Source organism: Heterodontus francisci, chromosome 13 (assembly GCF_036365525.1).
Source record: "Heterodontus francisci isolate sHetFra1 chromosome 13, sHetFra1.hap1, whole genome shotgun sequence".
NCBI classification, from domain to species: domain Eukaryota; kingdom Metazoa; phylum Chordata; class Chondrichthyes; order Heterodontiformes; family Heterodontidae; genus Heterodontus; species Heterodontus francisci.
Window position 1 is genome coordinate 23,754,488 of NC_090383.1, and position 27,301 is coordinate 23,781,788.

The 27,301-nt window shown below is 43.7% G+C and overlaps 1 protein-coding gene across 1 annotated transcript in view; it reads right to left on the reverse strand.

Annotated features, from left to right (window-relative positions):
* The window catches only part of ninl (ninein-like), a 145,368-nt gene that overhangs the window by 15,402 nt on the left and 102,665 nt on the right, over window positions 1-27,301 (reverse strand). The window contains exons 21-25 of the mRNA XM_068045670.1: window positions 25,937-26,041; window positions 25,767-25,836; window positions 19,540-19,824; window positions 6,691-6,804; window positions 4,628-4,774 (exon numbers count right to left, since the gene is read on the reverse strand). Of these exons, the coding sequence (XP_067901771.1) occupies window positions 4,628-4,774; window positions 6,691-6,804; window positions 19,540-19,824; window positions 25,767-25,836; window positions 25,937-26,041 (721 nt within the window). The remainder of the gene's footprint in view (window positions 1-4,627; window positions 4,775-6,690; window positions 6,805-19,539; window positions 19,825-25,766; window positions 25,837-25,936; window positions 26,042-27,301) is intronic.

Consider the following 27,301-nt stretch of genomic DNA (forward strand, 5'->3'; position numbering starts at 1 on the left):
CACTCCTCAATGGTCACGATCGCCAACTCCAACCACCTCCCCCCCCCCCCCCCCACAAAAGTACAAAGCGGCAATCATGGGAGACAGCGATGAAGAAAAGTAGCGATCGTGGGATGGAGTAGGGTACTGTTGGGGGGATGGAGGCAGCAATCGTGGCCATTGAGGGGTGAGGCAATGCTCGGACGTCATTATGTCTGACGTCGGTGTATGCAGGCGCAGATTCATGCCAGCTAGCTGGCAAATGTTCGGACGCACTGATGATGTCAGCAATCGCTCTGCGCTTCCTCTGCATTGTCAGGAGAAAATTGGATAAATTTAAGCTCTGCCAAAGCTCTGTTGCCTAGATCCTAACTCACACCAAGTCCTGTTCACCATCAACCCTGTGCTTGCTGACCTACATTGACTTCCTGTTAGGATACACCTGAATTTTTAAATTCTGAGACTTGTTTTGAAATCCTTCCATGCCCTCTTCCTTCCTATCTCTGTAACCTCCTCCAACCCTGCAACCCTCCACAGTATCTTCGCTCCTCCAATTCTGGCCTCTTGCACATCCCTGTTTTTAATCACTTTGCCATTGGCAGCCATGCCTTCACCTACTGTGGCCCTGAGCTCAATCTCTCCGTCTCTCTACCTGTCTTTCCTCCTTGAAGACGCTCTTTAAAACCACCTCTGATCAAGCTTTTGGTCATCTGCTAATATCTCCTTATGTGGCTCTGTATCAAAATCTGTTTGATAACGCTCCTGTGAAGTGCTTTGGGATGTTTTAAAGATGCTATATAAATGCAAGTTGTTGCTGTAGGTGGGTAAAGGGGCAGGGAGGAAGCAACAAAGGCAGCTCAACAGGTGGTCCCATTCTTCGGGCTGGATTTTGTTGAGCTCCCAACATTGGGCTCCATGGCAGAGTGGGGGGGGGGCCGGAAGATCGCTCCAGCAGCGGCCTGCCGCGGAGCCCAACGCTGGGATTGCCGGGCCCAAACTTCCCAGCGGTGGTGAGGCTCTGTGGCGGCCCCCCCGCTGCTCGGCGACGGGACCCAACTTTAAATATTTAAATAAACACCAGACATACATTTAAACCAATTCCCTGCGACCTTACCCGGCTGCCCAGGATCTTCCGTGTGGTGGCTGTCACTAAGACACCTTCACTTTTCCGTTCAGGGAAAGCTGGGGGTAAGGGTGGAAAACGGGTCAAATCAACAATGTAAAGTGTAGGGGAGGGGGTGGGGAAGGGGTGAACTCTGCACTTTGTACAGTTGGGGGAGGTGGGGAAGAGGTCAAATCAACAATGTAAGTGTTCTGGGTGGGGGGAACGAGCGTCCATTTGTTTTCATTGTATTTGGTGAGGGGGTGGGGGAGGGAACAAAGGGTCAGAAATGAATTTTCAGTGTATTGGGTAGGGGGTGGGGTATGGGGTTCCACTGTGCAGGTCTGGCATCCCTTTAAAAATGCACCAGCACCTGCATCGAGGCAGCTGACGCTATTGTCGGTGTCGCTGAGGCCGCCCCCGCCACGTGATTTTTAGGGGGGGGGGCTGTGGGGGGGGGGGGAACCAGTGTATTCAGATGAGCTGCCGTGGTGGTGAACGGCCCGCACATGTGGGCTGCCATTTTCTTCACCCACTGCCACTCCCAGCCCTTAGTGACTCCTTAATACAGACACTAAAAGTTGAGCCTGGAACTCTCCTGATTTGCATGGCTCAACGTCAGACTGCGTGGTGCATTTACATGCTTGTGAACAAGTCGATTCATTACAATGCTGTAAATGTAATTTTAATGATCAATTATATTTTTCTTCAAAGAGAACATCACCACCTTTCTGATGACGAACATGAATATTTTTAAAAATCAAACTTACTTCACATTAATTTTTAGTTACTAAGTATAGATATCATCTAACAGAGATCTTGTTTCCCTGAAAAAAGGGCTAAAGCTCTAAACTCTGATCCTCAATATCACGTTTGAAAAAAGATTCTTTCAAATACATTGGCTAGTTGGCTTGGCAATTCCAAATCAACTGAGCAACAGACACCAAACTCAAATGTTAACTGATTAATACAGAGAACTTGCAGACTAAACATCAGACATTGAGTGCAGTCACAGAAACGAGGCAGGTTACCAGGAGAACAAGAAACTTGTTTGATGTGAACTATTGTGGCAGTGCTGCCATCCAAGAACAAAGCAAAATGGAAAGTAAATTTGTTACTGGACTAATATAGTTCTTGCTGTGCAAGAAAAACTGGTAGAATTCTTTCATTATTTGAGTATTCATATTTCTCTTTTTTTGTGACTTCTAAAATCTAATGTTGAATACCTTTCTTAAACTTTAAAAAAAAGACAAGCACAAAATAAAATACATAACCGGTATTCAATGGGACACACACAAGCGTGTATTATATCAGCAACAACCTGTATTTATGTACCATTTTTAACACAGGAAAGCATCCTAAGGTACTTCACAGGAGCAATACCAGACAGAAAATGATGCCGAGGCTCATAGGAACTTATTAGGAAAAGTGGTCAAATGCTTGGTCAAAGAGGTGCATTTTAAGGAAGACTTTAAAGGAGGAGAGAGAGACAGAGAGATTTATGGGATCAGTAGTGTACCTATTCCTGTGACTCCACCAGGCCAGCTTCCAATTTTACTGATTCTGATGAAGGGTCACAGACCTGAAACGTTAACTCTGCTTCTCTCTCCACAGATGCTGCCAGACCTGCTGAGTGTTTCCAGCACTTTTTGCTTTTATTTCAGATTTCCAGCATCTGCAGTATTTTGCTTTTATTTTAGTGTTTAATTCACTGCGACATCTCCTCCAGGAATGCCTATCTTGAAGAAGTTTTGCTCTTCTCTCAGACAGGATTTCTGTTTGTCTCTTTTACCTTGTTCACCTTCATTGCTTTCTATTTCCCTCCTGGTGTTTGATAAAATGTCTACCAAAACTCGTTTTCACAGCCACATCTCCTTCCTATTTTCTATGTTTCCTCAGCGACTGTCTCCGGCTCACTTATTCCACATGGATTACAACAGAAGTTCCATCCTTCATGTTTTGAATCCACCCAGGATTACTCCGAGAAATACAACGTTCCTCAGACTACTGTTCTCGCTGCATCCTGAGATGGAGACTCAGTGCCATGCACCGCCACATGTACACACTCAACTTCTCTCTCCAAAAGCTCTGACTCACCTTATCTCAAAGCTCTCCTCCTCTGCAGTTTCATTTCAACCTTCATCTTATCTGACGCATTAACAAAAAAAAAAATTATCTTCCTTTCAGGTCCTAAGGAACGCAAGCTCCAGCAGCTCATGGGGATTAACGCCCCTCCAGATCCATCTTCCCCTTCACTTCCCTCTGACCCCATCCCTTCTTCTAATCTGACCCCTTGCCAGTTCTGATGAAAGGTCACAGACCTGAAACGTTAACTCTGCTTCTCTCTCCACAGATGCTGCCAGACCTGCTGAGTATTTCCAGCATTTTGTTTTTATTCCAATTTTAATTGTTTGTTTTGCAAAGTCTGACATTCCTTTCTCATAGACTCCAGGTTAGTCTCCAGGATATGCATTTGACTGATCTGTTACAACCATAGCAATAACATTTCAATAACGTGTGCGTAATGTGTGCAGAATAATACACAAAAACTAATTAGATATACAGTTCAAAAGAGCAACTTGAAATTTACTACTTCAATATTATTAGATTTAGCATTATGATAGATTTTGTCCTTCCAAACTTGGGTTGTGTCTAGGCCTGTTTTTAAATCACAATATACCATTGTAAATTGATGTGACATGATCGAATGAAATGAATGAAATAAAATGAATACAGTCATACAGATGAGAAAGCAGAATATAAGCAGATCCAACAGAGCCCAGCTGTACTATAGGCGAAGGCTAGTCCATCCCACAACATTGCACACTTCATCACCAATACCCAATCATGTGGTTGATGAAAGTAAATCAAGACACAATCTTATTCGTGTAGCACCTGGTGTCCTATTGCTGAGTTTCCATTCACTTATCACTGTTCCATTTGAGGAATAAAGCATTGTACCAGCCTGACCTGGATGTTGGTGCACTTTCCCAACTCTGCATTTCTGGGTGGCTCAGTTTAAAAATAAATGTGGGGAGAGAAAGAGAGTTAGCATTTCACGTTGATGACCTTTCATCATCTGATGCAAGATGATTGAGCTGAAACATTAACTCTTTCTCTCTCCACAGATCCTGCCAGACCTGCTGAGTATTTCCAGCACTTTGTTTTTATTTCAGATTTTCAGCATCCGCAGTATTTTGCTTTCATATTAAAAATAAATGTCATCAATTCCTTCAGCTGCCAAATTGACTGCGAGGTTCCAGTGTGCAGCCAAATGGTTGCTATGTGATTTGTACCTACACTGAAACCTACCTCAATTTAAGAACTAGGTATTTTAAGAACAAACAAAAAACATTTCCGTGGCACCTTTAATATAAAAAAGCAGCTTTGTACCTCCCACAACCACTGACATTTACTTTTACATGCATCTACTTAAAGCAATCCGAAAGGTCAGCTGCAACTGCAATGATGTTATTGTCCAGAGATCAGGTTAGCTTTACTGCTCAGTACATTATTAGTGCTCCAATTAACAAGCATATATAATACCTTGTCCTTTGCCTCTTGCAATAACTTTGTAACTGATCCCATCTCCTGCACCAGTGACAAGTTCTCCTGTTGCTTTCTTCGGACTTCGAGCTTCAGATGGTCTAGCTCAGAATGTGCTTGCTCCAAACCCAATTCTAGGTTCTGCATCTGAATTTAGGTCAGTATTTGGGATTAGAAAACTTGTATTTTTGCTATTTTTTCCCCACACATAAAAAGTTAAAACTTGTTTCACTGCAATCAGCAGTGTACAAGAGCTCAAAGATTTGTAGAAATGCTAGAAAGAAAAGCTTTTTTTTAAAGTTTGTTTGCCAACTATTCAAAAACATCAAAAATGTGTTTGGACTAAGTGACTATTCCTCAAATCAGCCTTGCCTCCCCCCACCCCACCCATACACTGGTTTGAATTGTAAATCAAAGTGTTATTAGCTTAAAGTATATAGGGGATTCCTCCAAAAGCTTACTCAGCTCTTTCCTTGACCCAAACCAGATTGCTGGATTTGGTTCAATTTGCATTTGTTCTATTTTAGAACACCTTTCATGTTTCTGTACAAGTGGGATATCCTCCCTTCCTCTTCTGGAAATGCTGAAAGTTTGGTCATTTGTATGCGAGCCTAAACAGCAAGCAGTGACCAGCCATTTTGACTGTGAGGTGCCATGGCCAAACTGGATCCTGCCCATGTTAGATCTCTGCAGATGAGCACTTCCAATAATGTTTAGGAGCAGGAATGCTGGCTGTTCTTTCCTTACCTAATACAGGAAATTGTAAAAATTGTAGCTCTAGAATAGAGATCAAATAATTTCACAGACCAGGGGTTTAAATGGAGATCTTATTATAATAGGAGCAGGAGTAAACCTTTCAGCTCCTCGAGCTCTGCCATACAATAAGATAATGGTTCAACTTCTACATCAATTCCACTTTCCCATGGCTCCCCACAATTTTCAGTATGTTCTTTCTGTCTTCTTCTGTGAAGACAGATACAATATATTTAACATCTCTGTCAATTCCTCATTCTCCAATATAAATTTTCCTGTCTCTGCTTCTAAGAGACCCACATTTATTTTTGTTAATCTCTTCCTTTTTACATACTTGTATAAGATCTTACAGTCCTTTTTTATATTTCTTGCTAGTTTATCCTCATGTTCTACTTTCTTCCTCTATCAATTTCTTGATTATCCTATGCTGATTTTTAAAACTCTCCCAATCCTCACGCTTACTACTCTTTTTGGCAACATTGTAAGCCTCTTCTTTTAATCTCTTACTATCCATAACTTCTCTAGTTAGCTGTGGTTGTATCACCTTTCCAGTGGAGTTTTTATTCCTTAAGGGAAGGTATATTCATTGAGAATTATTAACTATTTCTTTAAATTTCCCAATCTACCTCAGCCAACTTGCCCCTCATAGCTCTGTAATTGGCTTTATTTAAACTTAAAACCCTAGTTTGGATTTAAATATATTACTCCCAAATTTTATATGAAATTCTATATTATGATTCCCTAGGAGGATCCTTTACTAAAAGATTACTAATTAATTCTGTCTCATCACACAATACTAGATCTAAAAGAGGCTGTTCCCTATATTATTCTAGAAAGCTGTCTCAAATTAATCCCATGAGCATGTCCTCCAAGCTATTTTGGCCAAACTGTTTGCCCAGTTTTGAAGATTAAACTCCCCCAGGATTATTGCATTACCCTTCTTAAATGCTCCTCTAACTTCCTGATTTAAACTGTGCCCAACACTATGATTACTGTTAGGGTGCCTATAAACCACTCTCACCAGTGCTTTCTGCTCTGTTATTTCTTAGCTCCACCCATCCTGATTTTACATCCTGATTTTCTTGGCCAAGATCCTTTTTTCCTAGTGCCTTTATTTCCTAGTTCATATGGCACACCTACTCACTGATCCACTGGAAACACACAGAGTGTACAGTTAAATCTGAAGATATTAGACGGGGCAACTGAATAATATACAGTTTGAGCACAGACCAGAATTACTGGACAATATACAGTCTTAACAGACAGATATCGCTGTATGATATACAGTTTTTATATGGTAAGGTTGATACCTTCTCTTTGGTTTCCTGCAAGCGTTGTGATAATGTCTTAGATTGGATGTCTAGGCTCTGTTTTTCAGCCCTTAGTGCACTTGTCTCCTTAGCCAGTGAATCTAGATTTAATAACTGGAGGTGGGTAGAAAAAAATGTAGAACATATTAGACATTGAAAAAAGTGAGGCTCAATGGAAATCCAGACAACAGAAATATCAGTAAGGAGTGAAGTCAATTAAAAGCAGAAAGAATAGGACCAAGATTAATAAGAGTTTGGAAACAAAGATGGTGGGGAAAAGTAGCCAAGACTCATCAGCTTTGCGTGTACATCAAGTAAACATTTCTATTATGTTGTTGCAGCATGAAAGTAAAAAAAAAAACAAAAAAAGTTTGATGTTCAACTTGAATTCACTGATAATGACACTGATGTCCCACATCAGGTGCTGCACTGCAACACAGCACTGGGAAATTGCAAATAAACTGCTCAAAAGTTGCACCTTAAATTGAAATCAGGTTGGATCAAAAAAAGCAAGAACTTGCATTTATATAGTGCCTTTCACAACCTCAGATATCCCAAAGCTTTGCAGCAAATAAAGTATATTGGAGCACAGTTTACACAGGTTTGAATTTACAGTATTTTTTAAAAACAAAGACACGTATCTCACTGAAATGGAACACTACAGTTAGAAAGTGTGAATTAACCACTTCTAGATACTAGGGTGGAATGTGGAGACACGAGTTACAGGTCAGCCTTTCTTGGTTTTGCTAAGTTTTTCAATTGTCTGCAAATTGGACCTCATCTTAAAGGCTTCAAACTGATTTGTGTAGAACTTACAGCACAGAAATAAGCCATTCATTCCAACACATCTGTGCTGATGTCTATGCTTTACACAAGCCTCCTCCCACCTTTCTTCATCTCATCCTATCAGCATATCCTTCTATTCCTTTCTCCCTCATGTATTTATCTAGATTCCCCTTAATCGCATCCATGCCATTTGCTTCAATGACTTCATGTGATGCCAAATTCTACATTCTCACCACCCCCTGGGTGAAGTAGATGCCCCTGAATTCCTTATTGGATTTAGTCTTGACTATCCTATATTTATGATCCCTAGTTTTGGACTCCTTCACAAGTGGAATCACCTTATCAAGGTCTACCTTGCATATCTTTAAAAGACCTCTCAGCTCTATCTGATTTGGCCTTTACTAATGCAGAGGGCAGAATAAGATCCAAGATAGGAAAGCAGTTTGGTCCCTTGGTTGCTACTACAGCAGTTAAAGAAATACAATTCAGGAGTGAAAATGACTTCAGTTTTTTTTTGTTTAAAGAAGTGTTTTGGTTGCAGGGCAAATTTAGTAAGATCCTCTGACCAAGCAAAGCCTCACTGGACAGAGCTTGAGCCAGAACTAGAGAATTAGGGCTGCAGCATGAAAGCAATCTTATGAGGCTCCATAAAGTAAAAGCAAAATACTGCAGATGCTGAAATCTGATATAAAAACAAGAAATGCCGGAAATACTCAGCAGGTCTGGCAGCATCTGTGGAGAGAGAAGCAGAGTTAACGTTTCAGGTCAGTGACCCTTCATCAGAACTGGCAGAGGCTAGAAATGTAATAGGTTTTAAGCAAGTAAAGCGAGCGTGGGGCAAGAGATAACAAAAGAGGTGTTGATAGGACAAGGTCACAGAGAATAACTGACCAGAAGGTCATGCAGCAAAGGCAAATGGTATGTTAATGGTGTGCTGAAAGACAAAGTACAGAGATTAGTACAGACATTAGTACAGAGAGGGTGTTAATTGACAGAAAACTGAACAGCCTGGCCCCAAGCACAAACATGAAAAAAACAGATAAAAAAGAAAAAAGAAAAAGTAACTAAAAATAAAAAGGGGGGGTCCGTCATGCTCTGAAATTGTTGAACTCCATGTTCAGTCCGGCAGGCTGTAGCGTGCTTAATCGGTAAATGAGATGCTGTTCCTTGAGCTTGTGTTGATGTTCTCTGGAACACTGCAGCAATCCCAGGACAGAGATGTGAGCACGAGAGTAGGGGGGTGTTGAAATGGCCACTGGAAGCTCGGGGTCATGCTTTCTGATTGAGTGGAGGTGTTCCGCAAAGCGGTCACCCAGTCTGTGTTTGGTCTCCCCAATGTAGAGGAGACCACATTGTGAGCAGCGAATACGGTATACTAAATTGAAAGTAGTACAAGTAAATCGCTGCTTCACCTGAAAGGAGTGTTTGGGCCTTGGATAGTGAGGAGAGAGGAGGTAAATGGGCAGGTATTGTACCTCCTGCGATTGCAGGGGAAGGTGCCGTGGGAAGGGGACGAGGTGGTGGGGGTAATGGAGGAGCGGACCAGGGTGTCGCGGAGGGAACGATCCTTTCGGAATGCTGACAGGGGAGGGGAGGGGAAGATGCATTTGGTAGTGGCATCACGCTGGAGGTGGCGGAAATGGCAGAAGATGATCCTTTGGATGTGGAGGATAGTGGGGTGGAAAGTGAGGACAAGGGGAATCCTGTCGCAGTTCTGGGAGGGAGGGGAAGGGGTGAGGGTAGAGGTGCGGGAAATGGGGTGGACACGATTGAGGGCCCTGTCAACCACAGTGGGGGGGAATCCTCGGTTGAGGAAAAAGGGAAGACATATCAGAAGCGCTGTCATGGAAGGTTGCATCATCAGAGCAGATGCGTCAGAAACGGAGAAACTGGGAGAATGGTCTCTGACGCATCTGCTCTGATGATGCAACCTTCCATGACAGCGCTTCTGATATGCCTTCCTTTTTCCTCAAACGAGGATTCCCCCCCACTGTAGTTGACAGGGCCCTCAACCGTGTCTGGCCCATTTCCAGCACCTCTACCCTCTCCCCTCCCTCCCAGAACCGCGACAGGGTTCCCCTTGTCCTCACTTTCCACGCCACCATCCTCCACATCCAAAGGATCCTTCTCCGCCATCTCCAGCGTGATGCCACCACCAAACACGTCTTCCCCTCCCCTCCTGTCAGCATTCCGAAGGGATCGTTCCCTCCGTGATACCCTGGTCCGCTCCTCCATTACCCCCACCACCTCGTCCCCTTCCCACGGCACCTTCCCCTGTAATCGCAGGAGGTGTAATACCTGCCCATTTACCTCCTCTCTCCTTACTATCCAAGACCCCAAACACTCCTTTCAGGTGAAGCAGCGATATACTTGTACTTCTTTCAATTTAGTATACTGTATTCGCTGCTCACAATGTGGTCTCCTCTACATTGGGGAGACCAAACTCAGACTGGGTGACTGCTTTGCGGAACACCTTCGCTCAGTCCGAAAGCAGGACCCCAAGCTTCCGGTTGCTTGCCATTTCAACGCTCCCCACTGCTCTCATGCCCACATCTCTGTCCTGGGATTGCTGCAGCGTTCCAGTGAACATCAACACAAGCTTGAGGAACAGCATCTCATTTACCAATTAGGCACACTACAGCCTGCCGGACTGAACATTGAGTTCAATAATTTCAGAGCATGACGGGCCCCCCTTTTTATTTTTAGTTATTCTTTTTATTTTTTATGTGTTTATTTTATTTTAGTTTGTTTAGTTTGTTTCTACTGTGCCTACCCACTGTTTTTTTCATGTTTGTGCTTGGGGCCAGGCTGTTCAGTTTTCTGTCAGTTAATACCCTCTCTGTACTAACGCTTTGTCTTTCAGCACACCATTAACATACCGTTTGCCTTTGCTCCATGACCTTCTGTTCAGTTATTCTCTGTGACCTTGTCCTATCAACACCTTCTCTTTTGTTGTCTCTTGCCCCACCCCCGCTTTACTTGCTTAAAACCTATTACATTTCTAGCCGCTGCCAGTTCTGATGAAGGGTCACTGACCTGAAACGTTAACTCTGCTTCTCTCTCCACAGATGCTGCCAGACCTGCTGAGTATTTCCAACATTTCTTGTTTTTCTTTATGAAGCTCCATGCTGGGAGCATGATATTGCTGAATTCACCCCCATATATTGGTCTTGAGAATCGTTGCAGTGGAGATAAAGTGATGAAAGAGAAAGGGCTCTAAAACAGTAAAAGACGTTCTTAAGGTTAGAGTTTTTGATGATTAACCTATTTATTTGGAGTGAAACTAGGGCTGAGGCAAAACAATCCTCCATAATTACCATTAATTGCAGTAAAACATAGCCTTTCTAGAATTAAAGCAATTAAAACGATATAGATATCCACATGCATAAAACATAAGGAGAACAACTAAGTATAATTAGCCCATTCTGTTTGAATAATCCAACCTTTAAAAAAAACATAGCGATGGAAACTAGTTTCCAATAAACGGAACTATTTCCTCAAATTGTCCTGCATTCTGTAATTCTATAGACATCTTGTTAACTAACTATGCCGAGGTGTTCATTGAACTTTTTCCTGAGAAGTGAGGGAGACGGCAGATAAAATTGGCACTGTCTTTACTTACTTGCGGTCAACTGAGCATGGGTCATTGACACCTGCCATGGAAAACTAACCAAGTTCTCCCGTCCCAAACAATCCACAAAGAGGCAAGAGACAGGAAATAAAATGTCAGGGGAAAAGGAGAACTGTGAGGTTATCCCTTGCAATCAGAGAATAGAATACTAAGACTTACAAGTCATAACAGTTTCATTCTATAATGTAAATATACTGAGTAATGCCACATCACATGAAAGGTGTACAGTCGTGTAGTGGTTATTATTATTGAACTAGGAAGCCAGAGGCCTGGAATAATGCAAGACAGCTAGGAATTTGAATTCAGTATACTTTTAAAAAAGTGGGCATGAACGTGAAACTGTCAGATTATTGTAAAAACCCACCTAGCTCACTCGTGTACTTTGGGGAAAGAAACCTGCCGTTCTTATCCAGTCTGACCTATATGTGACTCCAGTCCTACACCAACTAAGCTAACTTTTAATTACCCTCATAAATGGCCACTTAGTTGAACTTCAGTGTAAGAAGGCAGCCCACTACCACCTTCTCATGGAACTATGGATGGCAATAAATGCCAGCCTTGCCAGCGACACCCAAACCTCAATAAAATATGTTATTACTCACCGTCCCTCAGACACTCAATTGGTCTCTTAATGTACAGAAAATACAATAACTTTCAAAATAGAGGGATGTCTCAATATTTAGAGCAGGAATTATTTCAGGATCACAACAAACTTCTGCGCATTGGACTGGAATCAAGTACAGCAAGTCTTGTTCAAGGACAGTGAAAAATGCCTCTGGAATCACTACACAGGTGGGTGTGGAAGTCTCAGCAGCTCAAGCTAGAAACTCAAACATGGAGATAGGTTTCTGCACATGTCTGATAACCAGTTAGCCAAATAAAATTCTCACGGGAAAAGTTCTTTACTGGAATCCGATCATCAGTTCTTTAAATACATTCTTGAAACACAGGCACCTTGTCAGGAAAATGAAAAGGCAACAAATAGCAATGTTGCACATTTGTAACCATAAAGTGACATAGCAACTCCTTTTCCTAGACATGTTTAGATTTTAGATTTAGAGATACAGCACTGAAACAGGCCCTTCGGCCCACCGAGTCTGTGCCGACCATTAACCACCCATTTATACTAATCCTACACTAATCCCCTATTCCTACCACATCCTCACCTGTCCCTATATTCCCCTACCACCTACCTATACTAGGGGCAATTTATAATGACCAATTTACCTCTCAACCTGCAAGTCTTTTGGCTGTGGGAGGAAACCGGAGCATCCAGAGGAAACCCACGCAGACACAGGGAGAACTTGCAAACTCCACACAGGCGGTACCCAGAATTGAACCCGGGTCACTGGAGCTGTGAGGCTGCGGTGCTAACCACTGCGCCGCCCTGTGATTTGCATATTTCATTCTTTATTATTTACTCTTGGGATATGAGTATTGCTCACAAAGGCCAGCATTTATTGCTCATCCCTAGATGTCCTAAGACAGCAGTAATGTAACTGAGGGGTTTATTAGGCCATTTCAAAGGGTAGTTAAGAGTCAACCAAGTTGTTATGGGACTGGAGTCAGACATAAGCTAGATCAGGTAAGGATGACAGATTTCCTTCTATACAGGACATGAGTGAACTAGTTGGGTTTGATGACAATCCAACAGCTTTGTGTCACTTTTACTGAAATCAGCTTTTTATTTCTAGAACTTTAAAACAGAATTCAAATTCTCAAACTGCTATGATGGGAATTGAACTCACATCTCTGGTTTATAACAGCTATGTGGTAGCTGAAAGGGGAAGTGGGGTAGGGTGGGGGTGCAAAAAAAAAAGAAGAGAAAAGGGAAGTGGGCCCAAATTTGTGGCAAAGCGTTGGGATAGGTTAAATAATGACTCATCTACTTTAGTTATTGCAATTTTTTATTATGTTAAAGGCACAGTATAAATGCAAGTTGTTCTTGTACTCTATCTGTACAATAGCAACTTAGATTGTTCAGCAGTGTCACAGAACTGGAAGAGATATGGAAGGGTGTATAAAGAGATGCCAAATTCTGGATTCACTTAAATAAAAATTGGGTTTTATCTATTATACAGTGTGTTGCCTGGGCCTTGATCTAAGTTAGTACAGTCAACACACAGTTGAAATGTTTAATTAACCTGTTTTTCGTATGTGCACTTGAAAACACAAGGTGGGGGGGGGGGGGGGGGGGGGTGAAGGTGAGACGAGATGAAATTGGCTTTCACCAGAAGCACAAAATGATGGCAAATTGCCAGCCCCTTTAAACCTGCTCCCACAATTCTCTTTTCCATTGACTTCCACGAAAAAGAAAAATAGGGCACAGAATAAAACAGGCTGCCAATTTGCTACAAGCAAATCTACTTTACTGGCAAAGGCCAATTTCACCACTAGAAAGTTTTGGAGGTATTCTTGAACCACGGCATCACCAAGTCCCTAGTGACAACATTTTTTTTTGGGGGGTGGGGGGGGAGGTGACAGCGTGAGGGAGGGATTGTGTTGGACTTTACATCTCCTAAGCATTTCCTTAAAAATAACACCTCTCTCATCAATCCAGTTTCTACAAACACACAAATACCTAGAAATAAAATCCTAGAAATTTAAGAGGCAATTCCTAGGTTTCAATTTTGAAGAGAGATAAGACTTGTGACCTACAACATGCTCAACACTACTGAGGCCCATAGGAGCTAAGAAATAGTTCCAAGAATTGTAAAAGCAAATGTCTGGTGAATCATACACAATAAAACTATTGCATAAAGGCTAAAAAGAAAGAGGATATTCCAATAGAATTCAGGGCAATTAGTTTTAAGTCACAAAGAAAGAACGAGCTGCATTTCATGATTCATGATTTTACAGTAAGTAAATACTTTTGAAGTGTAGTCACTATTATAGGGAAATATGGCGGCCAATTTGCACACAGCAAGGTCCCATAAACACCAATGAGCTAACGACCCAAAAATCTGTTTTAGTAAAATTGGTTGAGGAATAAATATTGGCCAGCAGAACTCCTCCGCTCCTCTTCAAATTAGTGCCATGGAATCTCTTGCACCCACCCTAGAGGGCAAATGGGACTTCAGCTTAATGTCTCACCCTTAAAAAGGCATCTCCAACAGTGCAGCACTCTCTCCTACTGCACTTAAATGTCAGGATAGATTTTCTGTTCTGGAGTGGGACTTGAACCCACAACCTTCTGACTTAAAGGCGAGACAGCGACCATTGAACCACAACTGGGACTGCTGACATGAGTGCCACTTGAAGATAATGTGAATCTTCATCTAATAGCAGGTCCAGAATCAGCCTCTAAATTAACCAAGGGAGACATAACAATGGCATATCCAAGCTCTCTGCATCGGAAGAGCGTAGTCCAATTATAGAGTGTGAAAATTTTCATCCAATATGCAATTTCTCTGAAAAGGAGAAAAATGTTATTCATGCCTGACATTATCCATTTCTAGCGCAGCACTGGCTGAAGCCTACAGCAGGCCTTGTACCCACTTTCTCACGGTACATGAGACAACGAGACTCAGTAACAATGTGGATTAATGCACACCAGAAATCATTCTGAGGTAATAAGTAACAAAAGATTATGGGTTCAAGTCCAATTCCAGAGACTCAAGCACCACCATAATCTAAGCTGATACTTCAGTGGAATACTGAGGGAGTGCTGCACTGTCAGAGATTCTGTCTTTCAAATGAGACATTAAAATGTGGCCCATCTGCCCCCTCAGTTGGGTATAAAATATTCCATGGTATTATTTCAAAGAGGAGCATGGCCATTCTCCCAAGTATCCTGGTCAATATTTATCCCTTCATCAACATTACTAAAAACACATGATCAGGCCATTTATTTTGTTGATGTCTGTGGGACTGCTGTGCGCATATTAGCTACTGCGTTTCCCCGACATTGCAACAGTGACTACACTTAAAAAGTATTTAATTAGCTGTACAGCACTTTGGGATGTCCAAGGACTGCAAAGAAAGCAAGTGCTGCAACCTATGTGGGGAAGGTGGCCATCTTTGCAAAGCCTGCCCAAAACACTCTGCCACCAATGCGCAAGACATTAAAGCAGGAGCAACAATCAGGGCTGCTGCAAAGGAGATTCACCACCCAACCTCTACCTCTGGTGCACAAGCTAATTGGCCAAAACCGTCAGCCGCCTCCACAGAAAGCAGATTCAATGGAAGAGGAGGCCACAACAGAACAAGGAGAATGGCAAATTGTAAAACGTAAAAATACTAAGAAGACATAAAAGAAAGGGAAAGCCACCCTGCAAAGTAGCGGCAAGAATGCGACTAATGCACATGACAGATACCAGTGTCTGCTCCTCCACGGATGAGGAACAGCAAGAGTGCCGCCATCAACAAAAGGGGCAAAACACCAAGGAGGTAGAGGAGACAAATGGCCCTGAGCTGAGAAACACGGGAAGCAGCGAAGGGCCCAGGGAACACCTGCTTCAGGATGCTAAAAGCAGCAATGCAACCAGCGCCCCCCCCCAGCTCCTGGAAACCAGGAGCACGACGCAACCAGCACACCCACACTCCGGGAAACCGGGAGCATCAATAGCCTCGATGAGGAACAAAATGAAATTAAACCACCTGAAACCCTTCCCGAGTACACGACCCCTCCAATGTCACCCAGATGGTACAATGCTCCTGTGGAATAGCAGGACTCTTTTCTCAGCCCAACGACTGTGAAGCATTTTGTACACACCACAGGTATACAGGAGCACACCCAGGAGCTGCAACTTGCATAGACTTTTGGGATGTATAATCTAAAATCTTTTAAATGGGTTTAAAAATTGCCTCTATTAATGTGCGTAGCGTTAAATCCACACCACGATGTGTTTTGACCTTAGGTTACCTGGCCAATGTCAGAGCTGACCTGCTATTTTTGCAGCAGTGTACAATAAAGCACCTCAGTACTTACAGGCAATGGTCAAGGTGGTGGTCCCAAGGGCCATCGATCTGGTTGGGGGGAAATGATTCCTGTTCCTCCGTGCTGCGGGGAGGCAACTTCACCATCTCCGAAGTTAAGGAGGTGGTGGGCAGTCGACTCCTTGTAGCAGACATAACGTACAACAATGCTCCGCTCCAGTTAATCAATGTGTACGCCCCGGTTCAATGCAGCGAGCGGCTGACCATCCTCCAGAAGCTCCCACTTCTGCTGGCGACGTCAAGGCCAGTCATTCTAGGAGGTGACTTCAACTGCATCACTGATACAGCTGGACGATCCGGCAGTGACAACAGCAAACTGGACACTACGTCCAAATTCCTAATGGAAACAGTAAAAGATGCCAAGCTACGGGACATCTTCAGCAACCCTGCAGACAGAGCGCAGCGCAGATACACCTGGTTAAGACCAGATGGGTCAGCCCGTTCCAGGATTGACTTCCTGTTTGTGTCCCATGCTTTCACGGTCAGATCCACCGATGTCAAGCTGGTGTTCTTCTCTGACCACTGCCTCCTGCTGGCCAACTGTCATTTAGAGGACGACCAGCGGGTTGGCAGGGGGACATAGAAGCTGAATGTAAAACTGCTGACACCAGGAATACATTGAGGAACTCAAGAGGGATTGCAAAGTTTGGAGAACCATGAAACCCCTCAGAGTCTCTGATGCACTGGTGGGAAGCGATCAAAGTGAACATCAAGAGGTTCTTTATCTTCAAAGGTGTTCAGAGGGCGAGAGAGAAACAGAGGGAAATGTCCCGACTCCAGAAAAGAATGCAAAATCTGCTCCGGCTGCAGTCGATGGGGGTCGAGGTCAAGGAGGACCTCCATGAGGTGAAGAGCCAGCAGGCCTTGCTCTTTGCTATGGAGGCCTCCAAGATCATCTTCCGGTCCAGAGTCTGCTCCGTTGAGCAGGAGGAGATGTGCTCGCGTTACTTCTTCCAAATGGTAGAGAGAGAGAGCTCTGTGATCAGCAGCCTGAAGGAAGAGGATGGCTCGGTATCATCATCGCAGTCTGATATACGAAGGATTAGCAAATCCTTTTATGCCGGGCTGTATGACATGAAGCCCATGGACAGCACGGTCTCCCAGTCCTTCCTGTCATCTCTCATGGAGGTCTTAGATGTCAGTACGTGGGAGAGCCTGGACAAACCGACAAAGGTGATCAGGCCCTTCGAGATGAGTAAAACTCCCAGAAGCAACTGCTTGGCGGTTGAGTTGTATTCAACTCCGGGACTGGACCAGCCCAGACCTGCTGGAGGTGGATGAGAGTACGCTTCTGGCCAGCAGCATGTCAGAATCCATGAGGAAAGGCATCATCACCCTCATCTACAAGCGGAAGGGGGAGAGGGCGGAAATCAGAAATTGGCGGCCCATCTCACTGCTTAATGTTGAATACAAGATTCTGTCCAAAGTCATTGCCAGTCTGGTCAAGTCTGCTCTGGAGTTGGTGATTCACTACGATCAGACCTGCAATGTACCCGGCAGGAAGATCTCTGATAGTCTCGCACTACTCTGGGATGCGATGTGCAGGACAGGAGGGTGGACACCTGCCTCATCAGCTTGGAACAAGAGAAGGTTTTTGACAGGATATCGCACACCTACATGATGGACGCACTCTCCAAAATGGGGTTTGTGGAGGGAATCCGTAATTGGATCAAACTGCTCGACACTAACATCAGTAGCGCAGTCTCAATCAATGGGTGGGAATCAGAAAGTTTCCAATCAAATGTGGAGTCAGAAAGAGCTGTCCTCTCTCATCTGTCTTGTTTGTTTGCTGTTTCGAACCTTCTGCTGAGTCCATTAGGAAGGATGTGGACATAAGAGGGGTGACAATCCCAGGCAGTGGAGGCACTCAGGTCAAAACCTCCCTGTACATGGATGACGTTGCCGTTTTCTGCTCTGATCGGCTGTCCATTCGCAGGCAGATGAGCATCTGCGAACAGTTCGAACTGGCCTCGGGAGCCAAAGTAAATCGCAGCAAGAGCAAGGCTATGTTCTTTGGGAACTGGGCTGACTGATCCTTTGTTCCCTTCACCGTCAGGTCAAACTACCTGAAGGTGCTGGGGATATGGTTAGGAGGGACAGGGTGTGCACCAAAAACTGGAAGGAGCGAGTAGCCATGGTAAAACTGAAACTCAGCATTTGGGAGCAGCGTTCTCCCTCCATTGCAGGTAAAAACCTGGCCATCAGGTGCGAGGCCCTCACGATGTTACTGTATGTGGTGCAGGTCTGGCACAATCCCCACTCCTGCGCCATGGCGGTCACCCGAGCTATCTTCTGCTTTATCTGGAGATCCAAAATGGACCGTGTCCGCAGGGCCACTATGTTCAAACCTCTGGATAAAGGGGGAGAAAACATATCCAACGTTGCTCTCATCCTGATGGCCACCTTTGTGTGCGGCTGCATCAAGCTGTGCTTAAAACCGCAGTATGCAAACACCAAGTGTCACCACGTGCTGAGGACCATCCCGTACCACCTATCCTTCGTGGAAAAGTTTGTGCAGAAAAACAAATTTGACCACAAATCCATCAGGCAGTGGACTGTACGGAATTTCCTCAAGGCCCTGCAGGATAAGGAGATGGTGGATTCTGTCGGATGGTTCCCCGAGCAGACTACCGAAGTCATTTGGCAGAATGCCTCATCACCAGAACTTTCAAACAAGCACCAAAACGTAGCTTGGCTGGTGGTCGGAAGGCCCCTCCCCATCAGATCCTTCCTGCATGCCCGGAATCTCACCGCCTCTGCACACGGCCCTCGTGGTGGCTGTTGTGGGGAAAAGACTGTTGTCCACCTTCTTCTGGAATGTGTCTTTGCAAAGCAGGTGTGGGAAGAGATGCAGTGGTTTTTTGTCAAGGTTCATCCCGAATAGCTCTGTAATACAGGAGTCTGTGCTCTTTAGGCTGTTCTCAGGGACATACACTGAGACACACATCAACTGTTCCTGGAGGACCATCAACTCAGTGAAAGACGCTCTTTGGTCTGCCAGTGCAAAAAACTGTCTATGACTGAGTGTTGCAGACTGGCACACTCCAAGGTCCAGGACTACGTGCTGAGGGACGCACTAAAGCTTGGGGCAGCTGGTGTAAAGGCTCAATGGGGAAAGGCCACTGTGTAAGGTCCTCCCACATAGTGAACCGAGGGGCTGGAACCTGTGTAAAACCCCTCGGGCTGTATACACCAAAATATGTTTCTGCTGTGTAATGCAAATGTACATTGCATATAAAATAGAATGGCAAGAGTTGTGAGGCAACTCATGTTCCGTATCGAAGGAATCTGATTTCTATTATACTTTCCGAAATGTGAAATTTGGACTGTTTTGAACTGTTTAGTTATGTATTTTTTGCTAATTTTTATGAATAAAGTATATTTTTGGGAAAAAACACTGTGATGTCCTGTGATTGTGCAAACTCTATAGAAATGCAAGTTCTTTCTCGTCATCTCAAAACAACTATTAGAAATGATGAAGGAACGTGCCATACCTTTTCCTTAGTTGCCTGAAGTTCCTTTTCCATTAGCTCTTTCTCCCTTTCCCATACAGATTGCTGTTGGAAATGCTCCTTCTCCAATCTGCTGGAGGTCTCCTGTAGTTGTCTGGTAACCCCGACCACCTCTTCCTTCTGCTGGGAAAGTTCGGCTAGTCTTGTAGTGAGCAACTGGATGCTGTTTTGATTGGCGTTTACCTTGGCACTGAATTGGGAGTTCTGATTGCTCAGCTGTAGATTCTTGCTATTGAGTTGGGCAACTTCAGTCATGTACTGTTTGTTCTAGACAAGATGGATGCAAAATAACTGACAATATTTATCTTGGTGCTATCACACTACACAAGTAGGTTTTCACACATTTTATTCTCTTTCGTATGAGCATCCGGAAAATGAAATAGAAAATATCTACTGGTTTAAAACTGTACATTTCAAATGGATTCTACATGTAAATACAGATAAAATAAATCAAACTGATGGTAAAGTTTGCTAAATATTAGTACAGTCCCCACCGTTTATAGCAGGCAACATGGTGCATGTGCAATTTGCCCACTATACGCCATGGCCAGTATAACATGGTAGTGCTATTATAGTATTCTACTATAAGAACATAAGAGCAGGAGCAGGCCATTCAGCCCCTCAAGCCCACCCCGCCATTCAATAAGACCATGGCTGATCTGTCCCAGGCCTCAACTCCTCTTTCGGGCCTGGGACAGGCCCGCATACCCCTCCACTCCTTGAGATTTCAAAAATCTATCACCTCCTCCTTAAATACAGTTAGTGACCTAGCCTCCACAACTCTCTGAGGCAGAGAATTCCAGAGATTCACCATCCTCTGAGAGAAGATATTCCTTCGCATCTCAGTTTTAAATGAGTGACCCCTTATTCTGTAACTATGTTCCCTAGTTCGAGATTCCCCCACCAGTGGAAACATCTTCTCAATATCTACCCTGTCAAGCCCCCTTAGAATCTTATATGTTTCAATAAGATCACCTCTCATTCTTCTAAACTCCAATGAATAAAGGCCTATTCTGTTTAGCCATTCTTGATAAGACAACCCCTTCATCCCAGGAATCAGCCTAGTGAACCTTTTCTGAACTGCCTCCAATGCTAGTATATCCTTCCTTAAATACGGGGACCAAAACTGTACACAGTACTCCAGGTGTGGCCTCACCAATACCCTGTACAGTTGTAACAAGACTTCCCGATTTTTAAACACTAACCCCCTAGCAATAAAGTCCAAAATTCCAGTTGCCTTCCTAATTACCTGCTGCACCTGTATGCTAACTTTTTGTGTTTCATGTACAAGAACACCCAGATCCCTCTGTACTGCAGTATTTTGCAGTCTTTCTCCATCAAAATAATAATCTGCCTTTTTATTCTTTCTACCAAAGTGGATGATCTCACACTTTCCCCACATTAAACCCCATCTGCCAAGTTTTTGCCCACTCACTTAACCTATCTATATCCCTTTGCAGATTCTTTGTGTCCTCATCACAACATACCACAATAATGTTCCTTCTTTGTCATGACTTTTTGCCCAATTGTATCCAGCTTCATTCTGGCTTGCAGATTTATCTAAACAAGGAGCTAGGGTTTTCAGGAGTGTTTTAGAGAGAGGTCGAGGTTTAGAGAGGGAATTCCAGAGCTTAGGTACTTGACCACTGAAGGCACAGCCACCAAAGGTTCTTTTTTTTAAAAAAAAATCGTTCATGGATATGGGGGTTGCTGACAAGGCCAACATTTATTGCCCTTGGGAAGGAGGGAGGGAGCTAATGTTTAGGGTGGTAGATGGGATGCTGATCAAGCAGGCTGCTTTGTCCTGGATGATATTGAGCTGCATGAGTATTGCTGAAGCTGTACTCATATAGACGAGTGGAGAGTATTCAATCACACTCCTGGCATGTACCTCAGAGATGGTGAGTAGGCTTTGGAGAGTCAGGAGATGAGTTACTCACCACAGAATTCTCCTTTGACCTGCTCTTGTAGCCACAATATTTACAAGTCTTGTCCAGTTATGCTTCTGGTCAATGTTAACTCCCAGGATATCGATGGTGGGGAATTCAGCAATGGTAGAGCCATTGAATATCAAGAGGTGGTGGTTTAATTCTCTCTTGTTGGCGATGGTCATTGCCTGGCACTTAAGTGGCAAGTAACATTTGTGCCACACATCAGCCCAAGCCTGAATGCTGTCCACGTCTTGCTGCATGCAGGCATGGACTGCTTCAGTATCTAAGGAGTTGTGAGTGGTACTGCATACTGTGCAATCATCAGCGAACATCCCCACTTCTGACCTTAGTGAAGTTCACTGATGAAGCAGCTGAAGATGGTTGGGCATAGAACACTATCCTGAGGAACTCCAGCAGTGATGTCCTGGGGATGTGATGATTGGTCTCCAACAACTGCAATCATCTTTCATCGTGCTGAGTATGACTCCAACCATCACTGAGGATGTGGATCTTTTTGGAGCCTCCTCCTCCTCCAGTTAGTTTAATTGTCTCCCACCATTCATTTCATGACTGGATGTAGCTAACTGCCGAGCTTTGACCTGATCAATTGGTTGTGGGATTGCTTAGCTCTGTCCATCGCTGCTTCTGCTGTTTAACATGTACGTAGTCCTGTGTGATAGCTTTACCAGGTTGGCACCTCATATTTAGGTATGCCTGGTGCTGCTCCTGGCATGCCCGCCTGCACTCCTCATTGACCAAGGTACATTCCCTGGCTTAATAGCAATGGTAGCGTGGGGGATATACTGGGCCATGAAGCTACAGATTGTGGTTGAATACAATTCTGCTGCTGCTGCTGATGGCCCACACTGCCTCACGGATGCCCAATTTTGAGCTGCTACATCTGTCCTGAATCTATCCCATTTAGCACAGTGATAATGCCACACAACACTTCAGAGGGCGTCCTCTGTTTGAAGATAAGACTTTGTCTCCACAAGGACTGTGCGTGGTCACTCTGATTAATACTATCCTGGACAGATGGATCTGTGACAGGTAGATTGGTGAGAGTGATGTCAAATAGATTTTTTCCTCTTGTTGGTTCTCTCAGCCTGCCACAGGCCCAGTTTGGCAGCAATGTCTTTCAGGACTAAGCCAACTCAGTCAGTAGTGGTGCTACCGAGCCACTCTTGGTGATCAACATTCAAGTCCCCCACCCAGAGTACATTCTGTGCCCTTGCTACCTTTAGTGGTCTACCAAGTGGTATTCAACATGGAGAAGTACTGATTCATGAGCTGAGGGGGGACAGTAATTTAGCAGGAGGTTTCCTTGCCCATATTTGACCTGATGCCATGAGATTTCATGGAGTCCAGAGTCAATCCTGAGGACTCCCAGGGCGACTCCCTCCTGACTGTACATCACTTTGCCGCCACCTCTCGTAGATCTGTCCTGCAAGTGGACAGGACACACCCAGGGATGGTGATGGAGGCATCTGGAGAAATTGTCTGCAAGGTCTGATTCGGTGAGCATGACTATGTCAGGCTGTTGCATGAATAGTCTGTGGGACCACTCTCCATATTTGGCACAAGTCCCCAGCTGTTAGTAAGGAGGACTTTGCAGGGTCGATGGGCAGGTGTGCCTGTGTCATTTCAGTGCCTAGCTCAACGTCATGTTGTACAGTTTTATTCTTATTCTACTTTTCTGTAGCAGTTTGATACAACTGAGTGGCTTGCTAGGCCATTTCAGAGAGCAGTTATGGGTCTGGAGTCACATACAGGCCAGACCGGGTAAGGATGACTAATGTCCTTTCGGAAAGGAAATCTGTGAACAGATGGGTATTTACAACAATCCGGTAGTTTCATGAGTATTACTGATACCAGCTTTTTATTACAGATTTATTAACTAACTGAATTTAAATACCGGCTAATTAGCTTAACATCTGTCACAGGGAAAATGTTAGAAGCCATATGTAAGATGTTATAGCAGGGCACATAGAAAAATTCAAGGTAATCGAACAGAGTCAACATAGTTTTGTGAAAGGGAAATCATGTTTAACCAATTTATTGGAGTTATTTGAAGAAATAACATGTGCTGTACTTAGATTTACGAAGGCATTTGATAAGGTGCCACATCAAAGGTTATTGCACAAAATAAAAGCTCATGGTGTAGGGGGTAACATTTTGGCATGGATAGAAGATTGGCTAGCTAACGGGAAACAGAGTAGGCATAAATGGGTCATTTTCTGGCTGGCAAGATGTAATGAGTGGTGTGCCACAGGGATCTGTGCTGGGGCCTCAACTTTTTACAATTTATATAATTGACTTAGATGAAGGGACCAAAGGTATGGTTGCTAAATTTGTTGATGACACAAAGATAGGTAGGAAAGTAACTTGTGAAGAGGACATAAGGGGGCTACAAAGGGATATAAATAGGTTAAGTGAGTGGGAAAAGATCTGGCAAATGGAGTATAATGTGGGAAAATGTGAAATTGTCCATTTTGGCAGGAAGAATACAAAATAAGCATATTATCTAAACGGTGAGAGATTGCAGAGCTCTGAAATGCAGAGGGATCTGGGTGTCCTAGTGCATGAATCGCAAAAGGTTAGTATGCCGATACAGCAAATAATTAGGAAAGCTAATAGAATGTTATCAATTATTGCAAGGGGAATTGAATATAAAAGTAGGGAGGTTATGCTTCAGTTATACAAGGCATTGGTGAGACCACATCTGGAGTACTGTGTACAGTATTGGTCTCCTTATTTAAGGAAGGATGTAAATGCATTGGAAGCAATTCAGAGAAGGTTTACCAGACTAATGCCTGGGATGGATGGGTTGTCTTTTGAGGAAAGGTTGGACAGACTAAGCTTGTACCCACTGCAGTTTAGAAGAGTAAGAGACAACTTGATTGAAACATATAAGATTCTGAGGGGTCTTGACAGGGTGGATGTGGAAAGGATGTTTCCTCTTGTGGGAGAATCTAGAACTCGGGATCACTGTTTCAAAATAAGGGGTCGTCCATTTAAGACAGATGAGGAGAAATTTTTCTCTCAGAGGGTCGTGAGCCTTTGGAACTCTCTTCCTCAAAAGGCAGTGGAAGCAGAGTCTTTGTATATTTTTAAGGTAGAGGTAGATAGGTTCTTGATAAGCAAGGGGGTGAATGGTTATCGAGGGTAGGCGGGAATGTGGAGTTGAGGTTACAATCAGATCAACCATGATCTTATTGAATGGTGTAGCAGGCTCGAGGGGCCGAGTGGCCTGCTCCTAATTCAAATGTTCTTATGTTCGTACATTCCAACAGCTGCCGTGGGAGATTTGAACTCCTGTTTCTGGAGCATTAGTCTGGTCCGCTGGACCACTAATCCAATAACATTGTCATTACGCTACCATTCCCATTATGAATGCCCAATTTTGAGCTGTTACATCTGTTGTGAATTTAACCAATTTAGCACAATGGTAGTGCCACGATAGAGGGTGTCCTCGGTATGAAGATGGGACTTCATTTCCACAAGAACTGTGCAGTGGTCACTCCTACCAATACGGTCATGGACAGATGTATCTGCAACAGGTAGACTGGTGAGGATGAAGTCAAGTAGGTTTTTCCCTCTCGGTTCTCTCACCACCTGCTGCAAGCCCAGTTTGGCAGATATGTCCATCAGGATTCAGCCAGCTCATCAGTAGTGGTGCTACAGAACCACTCTTGGTGATGGGCAGCGAAGTCCCCTATCCAGAGTAAATTCTGTGCCCTTGCACTACCCTCAGTGTCTCTTCCAAATGGTGTTCAATGTGGAGGAGCACTGGTTCATCAGTTGAGGGAGGCAGTAGGTGGTTATCAGCAGGAGGTTTCCCTGCCCATGTTTGACTTGATGCCATGAGACTTCATGGGGTCCAGAGTCAATGTTGAGAACTCCCAGGCCTACTCCCTCACAACCGTCTACCACAGTCAGTGGGGCAAATGAAGTAGGCATGGAGGGATTTGAACACAACAATGAGATTTACCCAACAGGAACAGATGAGACTGGCTCACCTCATTTCACTTCCTTACAGATGACAAGAAGAGATGGGTTGGGTTGGATTTAAAACTGCACCCTAATAGGCAAAATAGCAGAACTGTAATTCAATGCCAGTCAAATTGTCTCATTTAATCACAGCAACACACTAGGTTAAACAAGCCATATTCATTCAATTAAAGGCATCCTTCACCACCAGATCACCTTGGTGAAGCCAGACTTTGATCTAGCCCACAACAGCATTTCTAGCCAATCCTCCCAAGTTCGAATCCTTACCTGTTTTTGAAGTTCCTCGAATTCCCTCTGTCTGCACTCTCTTTCATCTTTCAACTGTTCCACTTGTTTTCTGTACATCACAAATATATATTTTTAAATGGAGTCCAGTCACAAAAAGCAATCAAAAAACTAAGCATTTCATAAGACTTATAAAGCACCGCCTGACTTACCTTTGTTCATTAACTTTTCCTTCCAGATCCTGGAACTCCTGATGAAACTTTGCCATTTTTCTTTTCAAGGAAGCGTTTTCTTCAGAAAGCATTTCAGACTCATATCTGAGGAATATATTATGCTTGTCAAATAACTACAACTATTCTCTAGAGAATTTCAGGAAGTGCTTCCAGTACAGGATTTTTAAAGGAGTAAACGTTGGCCTTTACATTGCAGTCATTTCCAATTGCCCCAACACTGATCATTGCGACATAGACACAGAATTCCAAATAAGTGCAAGACAGCGATCGTATCAAACATGCAGAAATATTTTCCATGTTTTTAGTATGTTTACCACCATCACCAAGATTAACACAGTAGTTCTATGAATCAAGTTAAAACTTGATAATTCCAGCACCATTTCCCTGAAATTGTCATGTGTGTTAGAGGGAAGATGAGGGTTTTTTTCCACACAGCAAGTCATGATGATCTGGAATCCACTGTCTGAAAGGGTGGTGGAAGCAGATTCCACAGTAACTTTCAAAAGGGAATTGGATAAAGACGTGAAAAGGATATATTTGCAGGGCTATGAGGAAAAAGCAGGGACTGGGACCAATTGGATAGCTCTTTCAAAGAGCCAGGATGGGCACGATGGTTTGAATAGCCTCCTTCTGTGCCATATGATTATATAATTTCATGTTTACCCACTTATTTTACTAGGCTGATGCCTTTAAAATAACAGAGGACTTTCATATGAATGCATTAATCCACACCTTTACTAATATCAACCCACTAAGACCCACTAGTAAGGCTGATTGGACATTGCGGTGGGCCCAAAAAAAACTGAGGCTTCAACAAATTCGAATTCGAGGTTAGTAGATGCTTCTCGTGGACTGGAGCAGCTGACAAGGAGCGCATCCAAAACTCTCAACGTCCAAGCAATGGTTTCTTCAAATTCCATAACACATTGTCTTTGAGCTGCATTTTCATCTTGGAATCTGAGTGGCTTGCTTTTTACAGGAAGAGTTTCCGATCACAGTACAATTAACCTTCTCCCCTGCTAGTCCACAGCAAGAGCAGTGGACATAAATAACTAGGTCCAGGGTACACTTGGAAAAGGTAGAAAGTGACTATATGGAAATCTGAAAATTAGATGTGGCAAAGCACAAACACGCAGAGAAAGCAAACCTCACGATATTGCAGAAATTTCACTCTTGATCAGTTGCATTGCCAAAGATGAAGGATTCAGTTTAATCGTTGACAAAAAGGAAACAAGTTTTGCATGCTTGATATTGATTAAGGGGAGGTTAGCTGTCAATTCAGGAATTAGGATGCAATTCTTGTGATTAGTAGCAGTAGTAACGTGGTGATTAGCGATTCGAAGA